The 21,492-nt window shown below is 47.1% G+C and overlaps 1 protein-coding gene across 2 annotated transcripts in view; it reads right to left on the reverse strand.

Moving 5' to 3' along the window:
- The window catches only part of SCN3B (sodium voltage-gated channel beta subunit 3), a 36,317-nt gene that overhangs the window by 11,083 nt on the left and 3,742 nt on the right, over positions 1-21,492 (reverse strand). Inside the window, exons 1-2 of one of the 2 annotated variants that reach the window (XM_066606606.1) lie at positions 14,779-14,795; positions 8,945-9,108 (exon numbers count right to left, since the gene is read on the reverse strand). In XM_066606606.1, coding sequence (XP_066462703.1) covers positions 8,945-9,043 — 99 coding nt within the window. In that variant the 5' untranslated portion in view covers positions 9,044-9,108; positions 14,779-14,795. Of the gene's footprint in view, positions 1-8,944; positions 9,109-14,778; positions 14,796-21,492 lie in introns of those variants that run through there. The other variant, XM_066606605.1, reaches the window with a different exon arrangement.

Here is a 21,492-nt window from a genome sequence, read left to right on the forward strand (position 1 = left end):
TAAGTTTGATATGGGCTAATTGGTACGGAATTTAAGGGCTTCTTCACGCGGGCGTGTATTTGTGCCCTTAGGCAAATGTGATAATCATGAAACCGTTACTACGCCCAAGATAAGATAGGACTTGTAGTGAATACTCCATGTGGGGGAGAGCGGGCAGCACCTGTACTCCTGCTGGTTTTTGCAAACACCTGCGCTATGGTGCAAAGCTTCAATGGCCAAGGAAGTAAAGAAAAACCCTGTTCATGCGCTACTATGCTCCGTAGCAGCATAATTGCACATAAGCCTGTGTGTTTTTGCCCTAATATTCAAATATGGGAGATAGAATAATACCCTCACAGCGCCACCTATTGGAAGACAGCATTCTTGCAGGTCAATGTTAGACTCTTTATACAAGCCTTGTAACAATGACTGGATATTGAAAGCCAATCCAGTATCCATACACTGACCTTTTTGCCCTAAATCACAGCATTTCAATTTTAGCAGCAGATTTGCAGCGCCAGTTTAACTCTCAGGTAGCCGCGCGCTAAAACATCGCAGCTATCTGAGTGTTAAATCGCGTGAGAAATATTAGTCGTGAGCACGTCACGGCTGGTATTAGCGAGTATGCTGCTCCCCCTCCCTCACTTTGCCGGCCAGTTCGCATTGTCTCCCATAGGAGTCTATTGGAGCTTCCCGTGTTGTGCCGTCAAAAGATAGGACAAGTTCTATCCTTTAACAGAAAGAAGTATCAGCGTTAAAAAAAATCTTTTGGCGCGCATCAAAAAATGTTCGTCTGGTGGGGCGTGGCTTGACCGCTGCAGGAGATGGAGTCCTAAGCCCGGAGCTCCGTCTCACCGGCACCCGCGGGGACCTGTAATAGCTAGCAGAAGCAACCAAAATGGGGAAGACCGGCAAGGAGAAGGGAGGGGAAGCGCAGAGCACCCCCAGAGCCGCCCGGGGACAAGCGGACATGCAGCGCTACCTCAAGGAGCGGGGCGCCCGCTCACCTCGTCCCCTGTCCAAGATGGCGCCGGCAACAGACACCGCAGCAGCACACAGTAAGGAGGGGGAGGAGGGGGCCTCATCAGACGGAGAGGAGGGAGAGAACGTGTCTAGGAGCTTTATGAGGGAATTATTCTCTCAGGCTCTGCATCCCTTGAAGGCAGACTTATTAGAAATTAAAGAAGATTTGAAAAACATGGGCCGCAGGGTGGAGGAGCTGGAGTCCACGGCGGCAGCCATTACGGTGCACGCTACTGACATGGAAAAAGCTATCAGAGAGCACCACAACCAGATCAATAAGTCCTTAATACTCCAGGAGGATATTGAGAATAGAAATAGACGGAACAATGTCCGTATAAAAGGGCTCCCGGAGTCGTGGGCAGCTGAAAGTTTAAACAAAGTGGCCAAAACCATCTTTAGTCAGCTCCTTGGGGAGGACAGAGCAGCAGCCATCTGTATTGAACGCATACACAGAGCGCTCAGACCGTTGCCCCCTGCATCTGACCCCCCGCGGGACGTAGTGTGCAAAATCCTCTCCTTTACGGATACCAGCGACGTATTTAAAGCCGCAAGAGTCTCTAAGGACTTAAAGTTTGGGGACGCGGATATACAAATTTATCAGGATCTGGCCCCGTCCACCTTGGCCAAACGCCGCTTGCTGCGACCGTTATTGGAGGCGCTAAAAAGCAATGGGATAAAGTATGCATGGCTATTCCCTTTTGGTCTGGGAATAAATCACCAGGGCCGCAAAATAAACATCCGTACCCCTGAAGAGCTTCAGCAGTGTTGGCAGCTACTGAATATCGATCCCGTGGAAGTACCGAGCTGGATGCCGCTACCGGAGCTTCCAAGGTTTGCTGTGATGCCGACGCCAGAGACTTGGCTGCCAGTTACAAGTCATAAGTCCCCCAGGGGCAAGAAAAAGAAATCAAGGGAAGATCTGGATAAGTTGGACACTTGAGCTCCCTAGGGGAAGGATATGTTCCCTGCGTTTTGTTATTGCGAGTCTGTTGCTCGCCTATATCCGGCGCTCTGAGCCTGACGCGGCACCCACTCCAGGGAGAGTTTAACATGGAAGCTCGTTGAAAGGCTATCCGTTTCCACTCGGAGGTGGGGTTGCCGGGTCCGGGCGGTAAGACGACGACGTTATCAGAGTCCGGAAGCTGAGTCCCATGCTAGAGACTGAGGGTGACCCTCCACCCAACTTTCCTGTTCGTACGTTTATAGATCTCGTAGTGTGACAGCTTAGCGAATAAGATGGAGATGATATTGATAGTGGTGTCTACTATAGCGAGAATTGCACAGTATTACCCGTTTGTACTGGATCTATTGTAATAATTACTTCCCCAACGAGACAGGTTCCCCGACCGTGCCTGTCAGGTCAAGCCAACTACCTATAGCTGTAGAACAGGTCTTGCCACGGCAACACCTAATTGGCTCGCCCCCAAGAGAGGGCTCTGATTTACATCAGACCCTCTGGCTGAATTTTCCAGCCTAGTTAATTGCAACCTTGTTTGATATTATAAGTAAATTTCTAAGCTTTATTGTTTGTACCGCGCTTTTTTTTTTATTCTCTGTGTATCACATCCCCCTCTTACCTTCGGCTTTCCCCTCACCTCCCTTCTTCCCCCCCCCCTATCCCCAAAGGAAGATACCTGTGCATAACTAATTGTTTTTCTTTCTTCATTGTTCACCTTGAGTAATCTTTAATGGACGACCTGCGATTCACTTCGTTCAATGTCCGGGGTCTCAACGCGCCGGTGAAGCGACATAATATTGCCCAGCTCCTCAGGAGATACGGTTCGAAAATAGTACTTCTTCAGGAGACGCATTTCAAGGGGGACAGGTGTTTCGCGCTGCAAGGTAAGACATTCCCACAGCACTTCCACAGCACACACGCCACATCGGCCTCCAGGGGGGTGTCAACTTTATTCCACAAATCCGTCAACTTTGTGTGCGACTCACAGTACACAGACGGTGATGGTAGAGTACTGTACCTAAAAGGCTCCATCAATGGCCTGCGAGTCACGGTGGCCAACCTATACGCACCGAATACTGACCAGGTAACGTGGCTGGTAGCACAGTTGGAAGTCCTAAAAAACTTTGCAACAGGACAGATAATCCTGGGAGGTGATCTGAACCTCACCATGAATCCTCTCCTGGACTCCTCCTCCTGCCGTTCCCATATCTCTCAGCGTAAGCTGAAGAAACTGATTAAAAAACTACAGGAGTTGGAATTGATAGACGCCTGGCGCCTATTATACCCAGTAGACAAGGATTATTCCTTCTTCTCACAGGTGCACGGTACTTTTCAAAGACTGGACTACCTGATGATCTCCTCTAGTCTCCTCACATCGCTGAAGGGGGCAATAATAGATACGGCCACCATCTCAGATCACGCACCAATACATATAACTTTGCAGCCTGCACACCAGCGTCCTAGGGAGTGGAGATGGAGGCTGAACGCCTCCTTGTTAGATAATAAGGAAGATACATCTGCTCTTTCCGCCCTAATTGAGGAGTACTTCCAGATCAACTCCCAAGGAGAAGTGAGTGTCCCTATGGTGTGGGAGGCCCATAAGGCGTATGTCAGAGGGCTACTGATAGCGTTAGGCTCCAGGGTCAAGAAGAAAGCCCAGAAAGAAATCGATGATAAGCTTATACAGATCGCCAAACTAGAGCAAAAAGCTAAACTCTCCCAAACACAGTCGGTTTTAAGCCAGCTAACGGAACTGAGGAATGACCTAAGGTTATGCCTCAACGCTAAATTTAATAAAAAGCATCTTTACTGGAGGCACACTGTGTACATCCAAGGCAATAAGGGGAGTAAGCTCACCTCGGCACTAATTAAAAAGGCTCGGGCTAAAAATACAATTTCATCTATAAAAGATAGGACGGGGAAGATAGTCACCTCCACAGCAGGGATCGCCAAAGAATTTCAACTCTTTTATGCAGATTTATACAATCTCCAACCTCATCACCTTACCGACGACCCCTCCAAATCAAAAAATTTAATTGATACCTTCTTGCAGCGGCTACCCCTGCCAAAACTAACGGATGAGGAAGCCCGCTCCCTGTTATCACCCGTAACACAAGAGGAGATCAAAAATTTAATAGCGGCATCCCCCCCCAATAAGAGTCCTGGTCCTGACGGTCTGTCCTTGCCTTATTATAAAACTTTCCAACTGACACTTATTCCCAGATTGACCTCATTATTCAATGCTCTCCTGGCGGGAGCTTCTCTTCCCAGACAGGCACAAGAGGCAGTGATAACTTTAATTCATAAAGAAAATAAAGACCCGGCCCTCTGTAGCAGCTACAGGCCCATATCCCTAATCAACCTGGACGTCAAGCTATGGGCGAAACTACTAGCGGAGAGACTGTCCAAATTTATCCCCAAGTTAATTGATGCAGAACAGGTGGGGTTCGTGAGAGGACGGGAGGGCAGGGATAACTGCCGAAGGCTCCTGCACGCGGTAAATTACGCCCAACTCCACAATATCCCTCTGGCCCTCATAGGAACGGACGCCGAAAAGGCGTTTGACCGGGTTGACTGGGGATACATGAGGTCTACGCTGCTGCACTATAATATCCCGCCAGAGTTCGTCTTAGCTATCTTCTCCCTCTATGCCTGTCCCTACGCCAGATTGAAGGTGAATGACTCCTTATCACCGGCATTTGACATCAAAAATGGAACAAGGCAGGGCTGCCCCCTGTCCCCCTCTCTCTTTATCTTGGCCCTGGAGCCTCTGTTGCTACAAGTAAGACAGGACCCCAACATAACGGGCTTGGCAATTGGAAACATGCTCCTCTCTGTGGCGGCTTTTGCAGATGATGTCGTTTTCCTAGTTACAAAACCAGAAACGGGCCTTCCTAGACTTGTGGATCTTCTGAAGGAGTTCGGTAAACTCTCAAACTTTAAGATCAACTTTGAGAAATCCACAGCCCTTAACATCTCTATCCCCTACTCAAGGTACGTGGTGTGCAAGGATGCCTCCCCCTTCACATGGTCTGAGACATCTTTAGACTATCTGGGTATCAAGATTCCCAAGAAGCTCAAAAACCTATATAGGACCAATTTTGTTCCTCTCCTAGACCGGGTCAAAACGCTACTAACAAATTATGATATACCGTTTATTTCCTGGTTTGGAAGGAGGAACATATTGAAATCTTATATTTTGCCAACGATCCTGTATAGGATTAGGATGATACCTATCTACCTCCCACCTAGTTTTTTCAGAACACTACGTTCGATGTTTACGAACTATGTTTGGAGACAGAAGAGGCCGAGGCTGGCTTATAGCCTAATGATTAGAAGAAGACGTGAGGGTGGCATGGACCTCCCGAATGTCCAGGATTATTACAGGGCCGCGCAGCTAGGCTATTGGATGGACTTAGTACATCCTAAAAGGGATGGCCTTCTACCTAAATTAGCCACAGCCAATAGCACCAGGGGAGCCCAAGCGGATTTATGGTACCCTAAAAGGAATAGCTATAGATCCGGAGAATTTAACCTCCTCTTGAGAGGCCCATGCGAGGTGTGGGATGACTTAAGAGCAATCTTAGCGCCTACCCCCTCCCCGGTTTCTCCGTTGAACCTCATTTATAGACTGATGGATCTATCATTAGACCCAGTCTCCTCCGCGGTCTGGACGAAATTCAAAGAACTTACAATAGGAGAACTACAGAACCTAGCACATTTACCGGCAGGGGAAATATTAACCTCGCTGCTCCCGGAGTGGAATCCTTCCTTTCTCCTTAGAGCTACAGTTGAAACTGTTCTGAAAGAATTTGTTAGGATACATAGATCGACCAGACCGCGGACCCCTTTTGAGCGTTCCCTAATGGAATCCGGCTCAAAAGCTAGAAAAATCTCCAACATTCGTCGACAATTTATTGCACCACATCCCACAGCTAAACCAGGGTTCCTGGTATCCTGGGAAAAAGAGCTGGGCATATCATTGTCACATGAAGATGTAGACAACATCCTCTACACCTCATATGGGCTCTCTCCATGCGCTCTGGCTCAGGAATCGCATTATAAATTGTTGATAAGATGGTACAGGACTCCCCAGTGGTTGCGTGCGTATGGGTTGGCGGACCACGATAGATGCTGGAGGTGTAATGACAAAACAGGCTCATATTTGCATATTTGGTGGACGTGCGAGGAGTTGGCACCTTTCTGGAGGGGGGTAGTGGAGGTGCTGGAAAAGATTAAACAGAATTTCCGCCTCACCCCGGAGATAATGTTTCTATGGAAGACGTCCTCCGCGTTCCACCCGCGTAGGGATAAGTTAATAGCACATCTGGTTGATGCAGCAAAGGCGCTGATCCCATTGCAGTGGCGGTGCGAGAAACCTCCCTCCCTTTCTCAATGGAAGGAAAGAGTCGACATGATCTATAATCTGGAGGAGCTGGCGAGCTGGCAAAACAATTCGTATGACAAATTTTTGGAAATCTGGTTTCCGTGGCGCGATTTGAGACTCCTGGACGTATTGGCAGTAGTGAACTGAACTAACAAGGTATCACTTCCCGTACTCCCCTATCCCTCTCCCCGCCCCTGTCTCCCCTTCGACTACCCCATCACCTCTTCCATACTTTAATGCTATCCTGCTCTGGTCGTGATGTGAAGAGGGCCTCCCGACTCCTTGGCTGTCATCCTTGCCTAGAATAGAAAAGGGGACGTGCTAATTGGCGGTTCCCTAACTGGGTCGTTTGATTGGATGGCACGGGTAGGAGAGCGAGACGCCCTGCACTCTATATCATCGGTTTGTGCATTACTTAGCAGTACCAGAGTTTACTTGTATTTGTTCCCCTCCCTTGTTATATGATATTAAAAATGTGAATAAAAACTGATTTGAAAAAAAAAAAAATGTTCGTCTAAAAGAAACCATTGGTTCTTTGAGGCGTGATTTTTTGATGCGCCTACATTGCGTCAAAATGACATTCATGTGAACTAGCCCCAAGGGGTGAAATCTGCAGCACAGAAGTCAATGGGAATTGAGCTTCAATACCAGACACCACCCACGGACAAGGGTGGAGCTGTGCTTTGAAGAAAGCAGCCATGTTTTTCTAACCCTGGACAACCTCTTTAACCCTTTAATGCCACAGGAGGTAAGTTTACATCCTGGCTGGGTGGCACGTATCGCATCAGAAAGTTAACATATGTCCTGTGGATAGTGTGGGCTCAGCTTTTGAGCCTGCACCATTCTCCGACGAGAGCCTGCTGTGACTGACAGCCAGCCACCCACTGCAACAGCAGGAAGCAATCCGAGCACCGATCCCTGCTGTTAACCCCTTCCATGCTGCAATTAATGTAGATTGCAGCATATAAGGGGTTCACACAGGGAGGGCCGATGGGTCGCCATGGCAAATGGCCGCCAGAATATCGCATCGGTAAGCACTGCAATGCATTATTAGGGTGCATTCAGATGATCTTATATCAGCTGGGTTTTCACATCCAGCCAATATACGGCGTCCCTCTCTGCAGGGGGAGGAAGCTGGAAGAGCTCCCGCCTCCTTTCCACCCCTCGCCACTATTTGCAATGGGAGAGGGCGCGAACGGGGGCGAAGCTACGTCCGGGAACTTAGCTCCGCCCCCGTTCTGCCCCCTCCTATTGTAAATAGTGGTGAGGGGCAGAGAGGAGGCGGGAGCTTAGTACACTGCTCCCGGATCTTCCAGCTTCCTCCCCCTGCAGAGAGGGATGCCGTATATCGGCTGGGCGTGAAAACCCGACCGATATACGTTCGCTTGAATGCACCCTCATAGTGATCATAGATTTGCAGGTTCAAATCCCCTACAGGAACAAAAAATAAAAATAGTAAAAAAGTTGAAAAAAAAACTTTCTTGGGTACTGGTTTTGTTTTCTCCCATCATGCAGCTGTGATTTTCACCGCCGCATATTGGGACTGAGACACGTTTGTCTTTTTAAGCTCAAAATATGTAATTTGTTATTTTCATCTCCCAAAGTAATGCAATAAAAGTGATCTTAAAAGCCGTATGTAGCCCAATATGGTATCATGGAAAAGTAAACAAGTTATGGGACTTTGAATGTAGTGATGCAAAAAAAAAGGAGGTTTTTTTGTGCAAAAGTGGAATAACCTAAAAAAATATAAATCATTTTGGCATTGCCATAATTGTACCAACCCGCAGAAAAAAACTTATCATGTCATTTATGTTGTATGATTAACGGCTTATTCAGACGATTGTATATCGACCGGGTTTTCACGCCGGCCAATATACGGCGTCCCTCTCTGCAGGGGAAGAAGGCTGGAAGAGCCGGGAGCAGTGCACTGAGCTCCCGCCCCCTCTCCGGCCCTCTGCACTATTTGCAATGAGAGAAGGCGGGACAGAGGCAGAGCTAAGTTGCGGGACTTAGCTCCACCCCCCTCAGCCCCCTCCCATTGCAAATAGTACTGAGGGGCGGAGAGGGGGTGGAGAGGAGGCAGAGAGGGGGTGGGAGCTCAGTGCACTGCTCCCAGCTCTTCCAGCCTCCTCCCCTTGCAGAGAAGGATGCCGTATATCGGCTCGGCGTGAATACCCGGCCGATATACGGTCGTCTTAATAAGCCCTTAAGCTGTAAAAAAAACACACTAAAAAAATTGGCAGAATTGATGTGTTTTTGTTTCCTCTGTCCCCTCCAAAAAAAAAAAAAAAAAAACTTTTACAATACATTATATGAACTCAAAAATGGTACCAATAAGCTACAGTTCAGCATGTAAAAAACAAGCCCTCATACGCCCAAAATAGGCCGTGTCCTTAAGGGGTTAATGACAAAAGCAAGTTTATGTATTCGTGAAAATTCTTTACAGACTGCAGATATTTTGTTGCTTTTGAGAATTTCTATCCTAGTGTAATGCAGGAAAAGCGACCCATAGAGTCTCTCCAGCATGAAGTACACGATGATAGCAATTAATAGACCCCCCGGGTGACAACAATGTAGATTGGCGGTATAATACATACAAGGGATCGGTTTCCATCGAGCGGCTGATAGTACCACTCCACGTTGGTGATGGCGTAGACTTCCTCTCTCTGCATGCAGGAGATACACAGTAAGGTCATATTGTTTCCTTGGACGGCCTCCGTCTCGGAAGGGACCTCAACGCACACAGATGAGCAGACTCCCACTATACAAGGTCACCGGCACATGGGGACAAGGGGGTTGTACATGAACCAAATGGACAGGGAAGGAGCGGGCAAATAGTTTCACAAAAGGAAAGCCAATAGGAACAAACACAAGACACATCAAGTATAAAAAATAAAACACGGGGACAAATCAGCCACAAAAAAAGTTTAATTACAACAGACAGGGGAAGACAACATAACGGACAAGTAATGGGGGAAGTAACGACACCATGAGATGGACAAATACATCAAGGGGGAGACAGAAAAAGAAGATAAACTTGTTAGTGCATGTGTTGCATATTTCATAAGTATCACACTGTAGTGTATTGTGGGATTCTGGATTAGTCCAGCTGAGAGGCTTAACTAAAAACTCCTGGGGCCCAATGCAATATGTATAACAGTGCCCCCTACCTATCATGTGCCATTTATAATACTGGTTGGTTCTTATGTGGTAGAGGAGCCTTTGAATTCCCTTGGTGTTTCAGGGCCCGGTAGTGACTTCTACCTCTGCATCCCCTATAGCTATGCCCGAGTCCAGCTGTAACCCCTCCCTGAAATGGCATCACAGCAGCTGCTAGGCTTGCATTAATGAAGAGCATAACCTGCCTGCTTCCAGCATGTTCATCTCCACTGCAACATGTTTTATTACAAGATATTGTAAAGCATGGAAGAACCTCACAGGTGAGTCTAGAAGATGGTCAGCAGTGCAACATTTATACAGTACAGCTTTACTGAAGGTTGGAAATACAATGTAAAGCATATAAAAGAAAAGAACATCCATTTAATATATGGAAGGATCTAATGACACTCCATATACTGCTGATTGGTGAATAACCTATGTAAGAACTACAAATGACCATAGCTACAATACAGAACATATCAGCTTACTTGTGATTTATGGGTTTCAGCTTGTGGCTGTGGGTAGAGCTGTACTAGCCCAACGTATAGGCATCGTGGCACCATCCCAAGACCACAAGGCTTTACGGTACTTTGATTCAAGTTGATGTCTATTATATTCTATGGGAGATATCGAAACATCCATGCATGCTCGTTTGGGTTTACATTTTTTTTAGGCGCCCTGGTTCTCAGGGTTAGTCATGGTCCCAGGGGTCACATCTCAACTGTTGAGAAATGTGGACCACAAAATAAATAAAATAAAGCTTGTTATTTGTATAGTGCCAACTTATTCCGCAGTACTTTCATGTAATTTATTTATTACCCCCCACCAAGCTGGGTACTCATTTTACCGACCTCGGAAGGATGAGTCAACCTTGAGTCAGCTATCTGAACCATGCAGGACTGAACTTGCAACCTTCAGGTTGTGAGCGAGAGCTTAAGACTGTATTCTGCTGCCTTAACAGTCTACGCCATATCATGTCATGGTTGCTTCCACATCCTATATGTTGCTATGCAGCCTCCAGAGCAAGGGCTAAGAACCTGGACTGGCCAACAACACGGTAATACATATAATGCAATGAGGCATTAAATATAGAAATCTATATGACAGGATTATAAAAGTGCAGGCAGAGCTAGTAAGACTCGATGCCAGAGATTGGAGGAATGAGTGAGTAATTTACGTTACCGCACCCTCCAACCTGCTATTAGAACTCTACTAGAGATGAGCGAGCATACTCGTCCGAGCTTGATGCTCGTTCGAGTATTAGGGTGCTCGAGATGCTCGTTACTCGAGACGAGCACCACGCGGTATTCGTCTCGATTAAACGAGCACTGACCATTGAATTCAATGGAGCCGGCAATACAGCCTGCTCCATTGAAAGCAATGGGCTGCCGGTGATCGCGGGATGAATTTTCAGGGAAGGGCTTAAAAATATAAGCCCTTACCTGAAAATCATCCTAAGATGTGTAAAAAAAATAAATAAAAGTATGTCAGCATAAAGATCGTTCTCCTCTGCCACAGCTGTAACAGCTGTGGCAGAGAAGAACGATGTTAGCCCATTGAATTCCATGGAGCCGGCAATACAGCCGGCTCCATTGAAAGCAATGGGCTGCCAGCGAGCACGGGATGAATTTTCGGGAAGGGCTTAAAAATATAAGCCCTTACCTGAAAATCATCCTTAAGGGTGCGTTCAGACGAGTGTGTTTTGGTGCGTGCATACGCACGCACAAAAGCACGCTTGTATTTACAACACTGCATTCCCTATGGGGTGTGCACATGTCCGTACTTTGCAGGTGCGTGCCTGCAAAGATAGGACATGCGTGCACCATAGGGAATGCATGCATTGTTTTCAATGGAGCTGCGGCTGCTGCCAGCGGCTCCATTGAAAACAATGGCCTGCTGGCTCCCTGCATTCCTTTTCAGGGAAGGACTTTACATATAAGCCCTTCCCTGAAAAAGAAAGATTTTAGTGTAAAAAAGAATAAACATGCAGGCATTCTCTTCAATGGAGCCGCTCACCTCCCTTCAGCTGCCGGGGCACAGCCGCGTCTTCTCCTGCTGTTCCCTGCACTGTGGTGCTGAACTGCTGATCTATCACCAGCCGGGGATTTAAAATCCCCGCCCGCTGAATGAGCTGTCTCTGATTGGTCACAGCCTCGCCAATCAGAGGCAGCTCTCACTCACACCCATTCATGAATGGGTGAGTGCTGCCTCTGATTGACTCAGCGCAGGGACCAATCAGAGGCAGCACTCACTCACCCATTCATGAATTCATGAATGGGTGTGAGTGAGAGCTGCCTCTGATTGGTGAGGCTGTGACCAATCAGAGGCAGATCATTCAGCAGGCGGGGATTTTATTTTTATTTTTACACATTTTAGGATGATTTTCAGGTAAGGGCTTATATTTTTAAGCCGTTCCTGAAAATTCATCCCGCGCTCGCCGGCAGCCCATTGCTTTCAATGGAGCCGGCTGTATTGCCGACTCCATTGAATTCAGTGGGCTAACATCGTTCTTCTCTGCCACAGCTGTGGCAGAGGAGAACGATCGTTATGCTGACAGTGCGGGGGGGGGGGGGGGGGAGGGGGGGTCTCACTCTTGCCACTATTGTGGCTTAATAGTGAGACCTCGGAGCCCGAAATGCAGCCCTGCATGTTGCTCCTCGCCTGCCCTATCCATTTCTGTTTTTTTACATGACTTTGGTGATTTGCTAAGATTTTCACAAATGTAAACCTTAGCGGAGCACCAGTCATATACAAAAATGCTCGAGTCGCCCATTGACTTTAATGGGGTTCGTTACTCGAAACGAACTCTCGAGCATCACTGAAAGTTCGACTCGAGTGACGAGCACTCGAGCATTTTGGTGCTCGCTCATCTCTAAACTCTACCTTATACATGCCTGAGTCTAAATGACATTATATTTGGGTCAGTGACATTTATTCAATCAGCAATGGCTGCCTCTTAGGGTGAACTTGCCACCACCGATGAGCACATAAACTAAGTTATAGTGCTCCTAGGGCTGGTTGCAAGGAGTCTGGAGATGTTTTTACACTCACCTGGCTTCCCATTGCTGTGCTGTCACCCATGGAACCTGGACTCATTTCTGCAGGCTGTGCACGCACACTGTTGCTTATAGCGCATGCACAGTCTACAGTCCACTGTGTGCGCATGCACATACTGTTCCCTATGATAGTGTGCATGCACAGTCTGCAGAGATGAGTCCACTGTGAGCGCATGCACGTACTGTTCTCTATGGTAGTATGCATTCACAGCCTGCAGAGATGAGTCTGCTGTGTGTGCATGCACGTACTGTTCTCTATGGTAGTATGCATTCACAGCCTGCAGAGATGAGTCTGCTGTGTGCGCATGCACGTACTGTTCTCTATGGTAGTATGCATTCACAGCCTGCAGAGATGAGTCTGCTGTGTGCGCATGCACATACTGTTCTCTATGGTTGTGCGCATGCACAGTCTGCAGAGATGAGTCCACTGTGAGCGCATGCACGTACTGTTCTCTATGGTAGTATGCATTCACAGCCTGCAGAGATAAGTCTGCTGTGTGCGCATGCACATACTGTTCTCTATGGTTGTGCACATGCACAGTCTGCAGAGATGAGTCCACTGTCAGCGCATGCACGTACTGTTCTCTATGGTAGTATGCATTCACAGCCTGCAGAGATAAGTCTGCTGTGTGCGCATGCACATACTGTTCTCTATGGTTGTGCGCATGCACAGTCTGCAGAGATGAGTCCACTGTGAGCGCATGCACATACTGTTCTCTATGGTTGTGCACATGCACAGTCTGCAGAGATGAGTCCACTGTGAGCGCATGCACGTACTGTTCTCTATGGTAGTGTGCATTCACAGCCTGCAGAGTTGAGTCTGCTGTGTGCGCATGCACGTACTGTTCTCTATGCTAGTGTGCATGCACAGCCTTCTGAGATCAATCCGCTGACACTGAGTTCCACAGGTGACAGCGTGGGAAAGGGGAGCCAGATGAATGTAAAGACTACGCCACGGGACTGTAGTGCTTTTAGCACTTCTTGTTTAACCCCTTAATGACTGTAAATTTACTTCAGATTACAGAGATCAGAGGAGAGATAAGCTGAGCAGTACATCTGAAACACCACTTTAACCCCTTCTTGTCCTTATCCTGCATTAAGCAGAGAGTTGGACTCGATGACCCTAGAGGTCCCTTCCAACTCTACCATTCTATGCTATGATTCTGTGATCCCCAATAGAAGCACCACATTGACCCCTTCTATTACAATCATCTATACTATTTAATTAGTCAAGGGTTATTTTTTAACAATTTATCTAGAAATAAATAAAAAATGAAAGGGTACATTCACACGCAGCAGATTTAGGTTCAGATCCCCACCATAATCTGCATCAAAATCCTCATATTTTGGCGTGCATTCTGACACGGATCCACAGCTGATTTCACCCTTTCAAATGGATGAAGTCTGTTGCAGATAAATATCAAAATCTGCGTCAAAATTTGCACCAGTGGTATAATGTGGATTTTCAGCAGCGGAATATCAGCACCAATTTTGCCGAATATGCTGTACCAATCTCACATAGGCAGCCATGTAAGTACTCACATGAATTGTACAAAATACGTGTGCAAGAAAAATCTCAGCATGTTCTATCTTGGCGTCTATTATGTGCGCATACACAACAAGATACTATATGGCCTGAGTCCCGCGCTAAATATCTCTCACCCAGCACACTACGAGATGTGTTCGTGTAAGCCCAGCCTTACTTGGATGTATAAAACCTTCATAACCCCGGGTTCTAAGGAAATTAGGTAATGTTGTTTCTTTACAGGACTCTATAGTGACAAGGTTGGTTCCACTGGATTGGCGCATAGCAAATGTAGTGCCAATAGTCAAAAGGGGTTAAAAAGTGAACCTGGAAACTACAGGCCAGCAAGTCTAACTTATATTGTGGGTGAAATGTTTGAAGGGTTTCTAAGAGATGCTATCCTGAAGGACCTCAAGGAAAATAGCTGTATAACTCCGTATCGGCACGGGTTTATGAGAGATCACTTCTGTCAAACCAATCTGATCAGCTTCTACGAGGAGGTAAGTTCTAGGCTGGACCGGGGAGAGTCACTGGATCTTGTGTATCTGGACCTTTCGGAAGCATACGATACTGTGCCACATAAAAGGTTGGTATATGAAATGAGAATGCTTGGCCTTGGTGAGAATGTATGTAAGTGGGAAAGTAACTGGTCAGTGATAGAAAGCAGAGGGGGGTTATAAATGGTGCATACAATGACATGGGTTTCTGTTACCAGTGGGGTACCATAGGAGGCAGGATTGGAGGGGTCACCATTACTAGTGGGGTACCACAGGGGTCGGTTTTAGGTTCTATCCTCTTTATTGTTTCTTTATGACCTGGAAGAAGGATTTTGCAGTAAAATATCAATATTTCCAGATGACAGAAAACTATGTGAAGTAATTAATACAAGAGACACAAGGAGATTGCAAGAGGCAGTAGAATAGGAAGGTGGGAGCAGCAGGTGCGGGCTTCCCCGAGTGCTATCACTGAGGTGGGTGATAGGCACTTGCAGGCGCGTGATTGATGCGGTGCAGTTGACAGTGCAAGCCGGAGAGGAAGCCGAAGCAGAGGAGAAGAGAAGGAGGGAGGCAGATGCACGGCACGGAGTGGGGCAGGATGATGATGTCATCATCAACCTGCTGCTCCTGCCTGCTGTTGACACAGCATACGGCGGCCGCGTCTGTGTGCTGTGCTGCTCTCTTCACACAGAGAAGTAGTCCGGGGTATCTATCTTTCTATGTATGTAATCTATCTATCGCATATCTATCTACCCTGGGCTTTTTCCCTGCTTGATGGTAAAAATATGGCACAGGATTAAAACTCCTGCTGCTGCAATTTAGCAGGAGCAGGTTGGTTCCTCGGCTGTCTTGAACCACTTCTGCTTTCTCCTTTAAAGGCTTTGTAGCTCTCCATGAGTGCTATGTAGTGAAGAGAGAAAGTGAAAGTGTTACTCTTGCTATTTGACCCAATGCTCACATGACACCCGAGTGCCCCCTGTCACAGCAGAGCTGCAGAGTTCTAGCAGACCCAGATCAGATCTGTTAGAGACTACTGTTACTACAGGGGGCTGTTTTCCCCGTAACTGGGGCTCTTCTTATGGAGGCGGCTCCTATGGAAGTCCTAGGTACAGCGGAAAAGTGTGGGAAGAAATACAGAATAAGATATATATATATATTATTAAAGAAGAAAACTGCTGACACTCACCTAAACCATCGCCATATGCGCCATGGAATCCAAAACTATACATATTATATGAGGAACCCATTCCTGTACTTTATTTTAGTGTAAATATACCAATTTTAAAAATGAACAACTATGAATTTAAGAAAACTTTTTTTCTAGTTTTTTACCCCTAATAAAACTAAAAAAAAAAATTGCAAAAAAAATCGCCCTATATGTCACGGGAAAAAAAACACAGCAAAAATACTTTTGGTAACCGAAGAAAATAAAATAGGGTCATAAAACCAGCACATCCCTAGAGAGTGTCCTGGTCCCAAAGGGGTTAATACTGCCAGTAGTTGCGCCTTCTTGGCGCCCTGCAGATCATTGTCTAGTGCTAAAGGAACACTTATCTCATTTACAATCCGGGACCTGAAATAATCCTCCATTTATCAAGATCTGCGGATCTTCTGTCATCACAGTTTGCTGCATTAGCCGTTGGCACTACTAGGGGCCGGGGTGCCAGCTGGGCAGTGGTTCAGGCGCTGATAGCACCCGCAGTAATGTCAGTAATGCACATTAGTAATGCATCTTGTGAGGCTCGTGTTTCTGCCGCTGGTGTACTTTGTATCAGATGTCAATACAAAGTGTATTTAAAGAGCTGCTAGCAATAATCCCTCTGCTGTGAGCAAGGAGGACACACGGATACATCTCTCTCGTGTTCCAGTAAACCTGATATCATTGTTCGCAGACGTTGGGCTTTTTCATCCGGTGACAATGTTGGACAGAGGCAGGAACTGAACAGACCCCAATATAGTCAATGGGGTCCGTTCGGCACAGTTTGGTTTAATTATAATGAATCTTTATTTGTATAGCGCTAACTTATTCTGCAGCGCTTTGATGCATGGGGGAGCTCAATCAGGGCGGGATGGGTAGGTACGGGAGGTATAGGGGCAGAGAGGGTACATGATGGGAGTAATCTCAGGGTGGGGGACTAAATCAGTAGAGTTGTATGCTTCTATGAAGAGGTGAGTCTTTAGGGCACAGCTGAAGTTTTGTGCATCAGGGATTGTCCGGATGTCTTGGGGTAGAGCGTTCCATAAGGTCGGTACTGCTCTGCTGAAATCCTGGAGGTGAGCATGTGAGGTTCGTATTAGGGGAACATCTAGTCTGACTGTGTTGGCAGAGCGCAGTGCGCGGATTGCATGATGTATGGACAGGAGGGAGGTGATGTATTGCGGCATGGAGAGGTCTGTGGGTGAGGGTGATGAGTTTAAATTGAGTTCTACAGTGGGTGGACAGCTAATGCAGCAACTGGCATGGTGTTAAGACGTCCAAGAAGCGCCTGGATAGGAAGATGAGTCTAGCTGCCTCATTTAGTATGGATTGGAGAGGGGAGAGTCTGGTGCAGGGAAGGCCAGTGAGTTACAGTAATCGAGTCTGGAATGGATGAGAGTGACAACGAGTGTCTTTAGCGTGTCCGTGGTCAGGAATGGACAGATTTTTGCAATGTTCCTGAGGTGCAGGTGGCATATTCGGGTCAGAGATTGGATGAGTGGGTGAAGGAGAGGTCCGAGTCCAATGTAACTGCAAGGCAGCGGGCATGCTGTCTCGGGGTTATGGTAGTGCCAGCTACTGATATGGAGATGTTGAGGGCAGGTCGGCTGGTAGAGGGTGGAAAAACAAGAAGGTCGGTTTTTGAGAGTTTCAGAAAAAGGTAGGACTTGGTGTTAGAGACAGCGGACAGTCGGAGATATATTGAAAGAAAGGTGCAGAGATGTCACAGGAAGAGATGTATAGCTGGGTGTCATCAACGTAGAGATGATGTTGGAGTCCAATTCTGTGAATAGTGAGTCCAATTGGGGCTATATAGATAGAGAAGAGAAGGGAGCCAAGAACTGAGCCCTGGGGTACCTCCGACAGTGAAAGGAAATGGAGAGGAGGTAGAGCCAGCGATGGAGACACTGAAGGTGCGGTCAGATATGTAAGAGGGGAACCAGGAGAGAGCAGTGTCCTTCAGGCCATTAGAGCAAAGCATATCGAGGAGGAGGTTGTGGTCAACAGTATCAAACGCAGTGGAGAGGTCAAGGAACATTTGTGGGAAGTAGTCGCCCCTTGACTTGGCCGTTATCAGGTTGTTAGACACTTTTGTGAGGGTGGTTTCAGTCGAGTGGAGGGGATGGAAGCTAGCCTTAAAGGGGGTCGAGGAGAGAATTGACAGAGAGAAAGCATGTGAGGCGGGAATAGACCAGGTGTTCTAGTAGTTTGGAGATGAAGGGGCAGTTGGAGATGGGTCGGAAGTTGGCAACATCAGTTGGGTCAGGGGTCGTTTTTTTTAGCAGAGGGTTTATGATGGAATGTTTGAAAGAGGAGGGGAAAATGCCAGAGGTCAGGGAGAGGTTGAAAATGGTGGTGAGGTGGTTGATGACACCTGGGAAGAGGGCTCGGAGGAGGTGTGAGGGGAGAGGGTCGCTAGCACAGGTGGTGGGGCGAGCAGAGAAAGCAGACTAGAGACCATTATGAGATGGATCCGTTCATCCAGGGGACTCCTGTATAACATGAACGTATTTGTGCAGCGTTTTGCGAGCGCAATACGCAGTGAATAGAACTTATTGATTTCAATGGGTTTGTTTTTTTTAAGCACATTTTGCACAAAAAATATGCAGCATGCTGTGTTTTGCTATGCTTTTACGCACAAAAATAGCACATTTTGAACTAATTAACCTAACAGCCCATTTCAATGAACAGGACCACGGTTGCGTGTTTTTTTGAGTGCACTATTTGCACTCTCCAAAAGTACAATAAAACATGCATGTGCGCGAGCAAATACGCAACGTCCATTGTGCAAATAAATACGTGACGCAAATGTGTGCATAAATGTGCTCATACCTATGTGACACCAGCCTTAGGACTTATTCACACATCCGTATATCGGCCGGGTATTCATATACATGGTCCCATTCTGCAGGGGGCGCAGTGCACTGAGCTCCCGCCCCCCTCTCCGCCCTTTCTCCGCCCTCGCCACTATTTGCAATGGGAGGGGCGTGACGGTAGGGGGGCGAGCTAAGTTCCGCTCCTTCCTGCCCCCTCCTATTGCAAATAGTGGCGAGGGGCAGAGAGGGGGCGGAGAAAGGGCAGAGAAGGGTTGGGAGCTCAGTGCACTCCTCCCCCTGCAGAAAGGGACAACGTATATCGGCCGGGCGTCAAAAACCCAACTGATATACAGACGTGTAAATAAGCCCGTAGTCTGGATTCACACAAGCATGTATGTACTTGTGCACATGTCAACGCACTTTTTAATGCGCATTTCGTATGCATTTGCATGTGCAAAAAAATACGTAATGATGCTCTCAGCCACTGAAATGTCCAATTGGTTTCATGACTTCAGAATGTTCTCCATCCCTGAGCAAATAGTACATGTTGGGGATTTTTTTTTGCATGACAGAATTGCACACGCAAACTATGCGCGCAAATCCAATTGTGTGAATCCAGTAAAACATTTGCATTCTCGGACTGTTCACGTTTGCAGCATTTAATTACTGTACCAATGCGTCTAAGGGCGAATACAGGCAGACACAAGTCTATGGGAGGTGCACAAATGTGCGTGCAATATGTAAGGACACGCGCAATACGCTGCGCAAAACCGCAAGGGAAAGAACACATCTGGACATCATTAGGATAAAGAGCCTTTTAAATCAGGGCGGGGGTGTAGTATGCAAATGAACAGTCCCTGTGTGCACCAAAAAGTACAGTACTATGCGCAGATGCGCACAAATCAACCCCTTTGTTGCGCCGACACGTGCGTATTTGTGAATACACTCGTCTGAAGGAGCCGGAAATTAAAAAACAATTAAGAAACTTTGCTAATCGTCTTGATTTGAGAAACGGTTGAGCGCTTTGCGTCTAGGTTTTGCGCGCTTCACAGTTGTGTCCATTAGTTTGTCGGAAATATCTTTTTCCTTTCCTCTCTGCGGCTGCTTGAGATGCGAGCGTCACGAGCCGCTACAAGATGTCGCTCTTCATAGAACAATTAGGAAACTGGGGCAAAGGCTCGTTAAATATTCATATCGGAGAGTGCGGCTGTTTCTGTGCTCTACATCAGGCGATGCATCTACAATTATGGCGCGTACTACGGCTGAGGATACGGCCACACACGCGGCCTTTCTTAGGGCGGTTTCAGATGAACATTTGTGCAAATACAGTCGCCGATACGAAACGTATTTGCGCATGAATAAAGTTGGGAGATCGCAAGAAATAGGCTGATACGTACGAGTCAACATATAGTTCATTTTTTTGCAATCGAAATGCCAGCTCAGCCTCTTGCGCATTACGCCCTTCCAGTGGAATAGAATGGCAATTAAATGCCTAATTAGGGCGAGCTGTCTTTTTTTTGCCTGCGTTGTACAGAGGGAACCCCCCCCCCCTTTTTTGAAAGTCTTTCTGCATAACATGGACAAAGTTAAGGCAAGTCCTATCTTTTCTCGTAAGAAGATTTGGCGCGGAAATAACTCGTTCATCTGAACGAACCTATTGAAATCAAACGCATCGCTTCTTGTGTTATACAGGCGAGCTTTTCACGTGCAGAAATGCCGCCACCAATTCGTTCGCCTGAAACCGCCATTTATAGGGTATAATACATGATTGTGAGTGGCATGCGATCCGTATATTCCCAGTCAAACGCCAGACTCACACGCACGTATGCATACTTGTGCTGCGCTTCTGCACATCGGGGCGTTGTATGTTTGCACGCGCAAAAAAATATGCAACCACGGCCCCGGTCATTGGAATGGCCAATTAGTGTAATAATGCCATTATAATCGTAGCCGCATAACGGGACTAAATCACACAAATGTAAAAACGTTCAACGTGTGCAAGAAAATCGCCATGTAAGTACACCCTTACTCTTTATCATGATTGAAGGAAGACTAGAGAAGACTTCTAAGTAGAGATGAGCGAGTATACTCACTAAGGCACATTACTGGAGCGAGTAGTGCCTTAGCCGAGTATCTCCCCGCTCGGCTCTAAAGATTCGGGTGCCGGCGGCGGGGAAGAGCGGGGAGGAACAGAGGGGAGATCTCTCCCCCCGCTCCCCGCCGCAATTCACCTGTCACCCGCGCCGGCCCCCGAATCTTTAGAGACGAGCGGGGAGATACTCGGCTAAGGACAACTCACTTGAGCAATGTGCCTTAGCGAGTATACTCGCTCATCTCTGCTTCTAAAGCTACGGGCACACAGGCGAGCCCGTAGCCTTAGAAGTAGAGATGAGCGAGTATACTCGCTAAGGCACATTACTCGAGCGAGTAGTCCTTAGCCGATATATTTATACATAGTTATTAGGTCGCCTCTCAGCCGTCTTTTTTTCTAAACTCTGGCATGAAAGCGAGTCTTACAATGTCAGCGCTGCCCGTGTAACTGTGGCGTCGGCACATGAGCCCTGTTATTTGGGTTACACTGGGTGCTGACTAGTTAACTACTATCTGATGGTTGATTGGTTGTCAGGGAGGTGATTCTCCCAGCTGGCCAATCAGCCATTATTGTAGTATATATATATATATATATATATATATATATATTTATATTCCAGCCCGTTCCTTGGCAGAGCTTAGGGCACTTTTACACGGGGCGACCTGTCGGGAACAGCGATGATCGGACTTGTGCCTTTACACATGAATGAGCACCACTCAGTAAATGGAGCAGGCGGGGATCGTTCCAACCTGCCTGCATCCATTCACAATAAACAGGCAGTCATTCATAAGTGAACGACTGC

This window comes from Eleutherodactylus coqui, chromosome 6 (genome assembly GCF_035609145.1).
Source record: "Eleutherodactylus coqui strain aEleCoq1 chromosome 6, aEleCoq1.hap1, whole genome shotgun sequence".
NCBI lineage: Eukaryota > Metazoa > Chordata > Amphibia > Anura > Eleutherodactylidae > Eleutherodactylus > Eleutherodactylus coqui.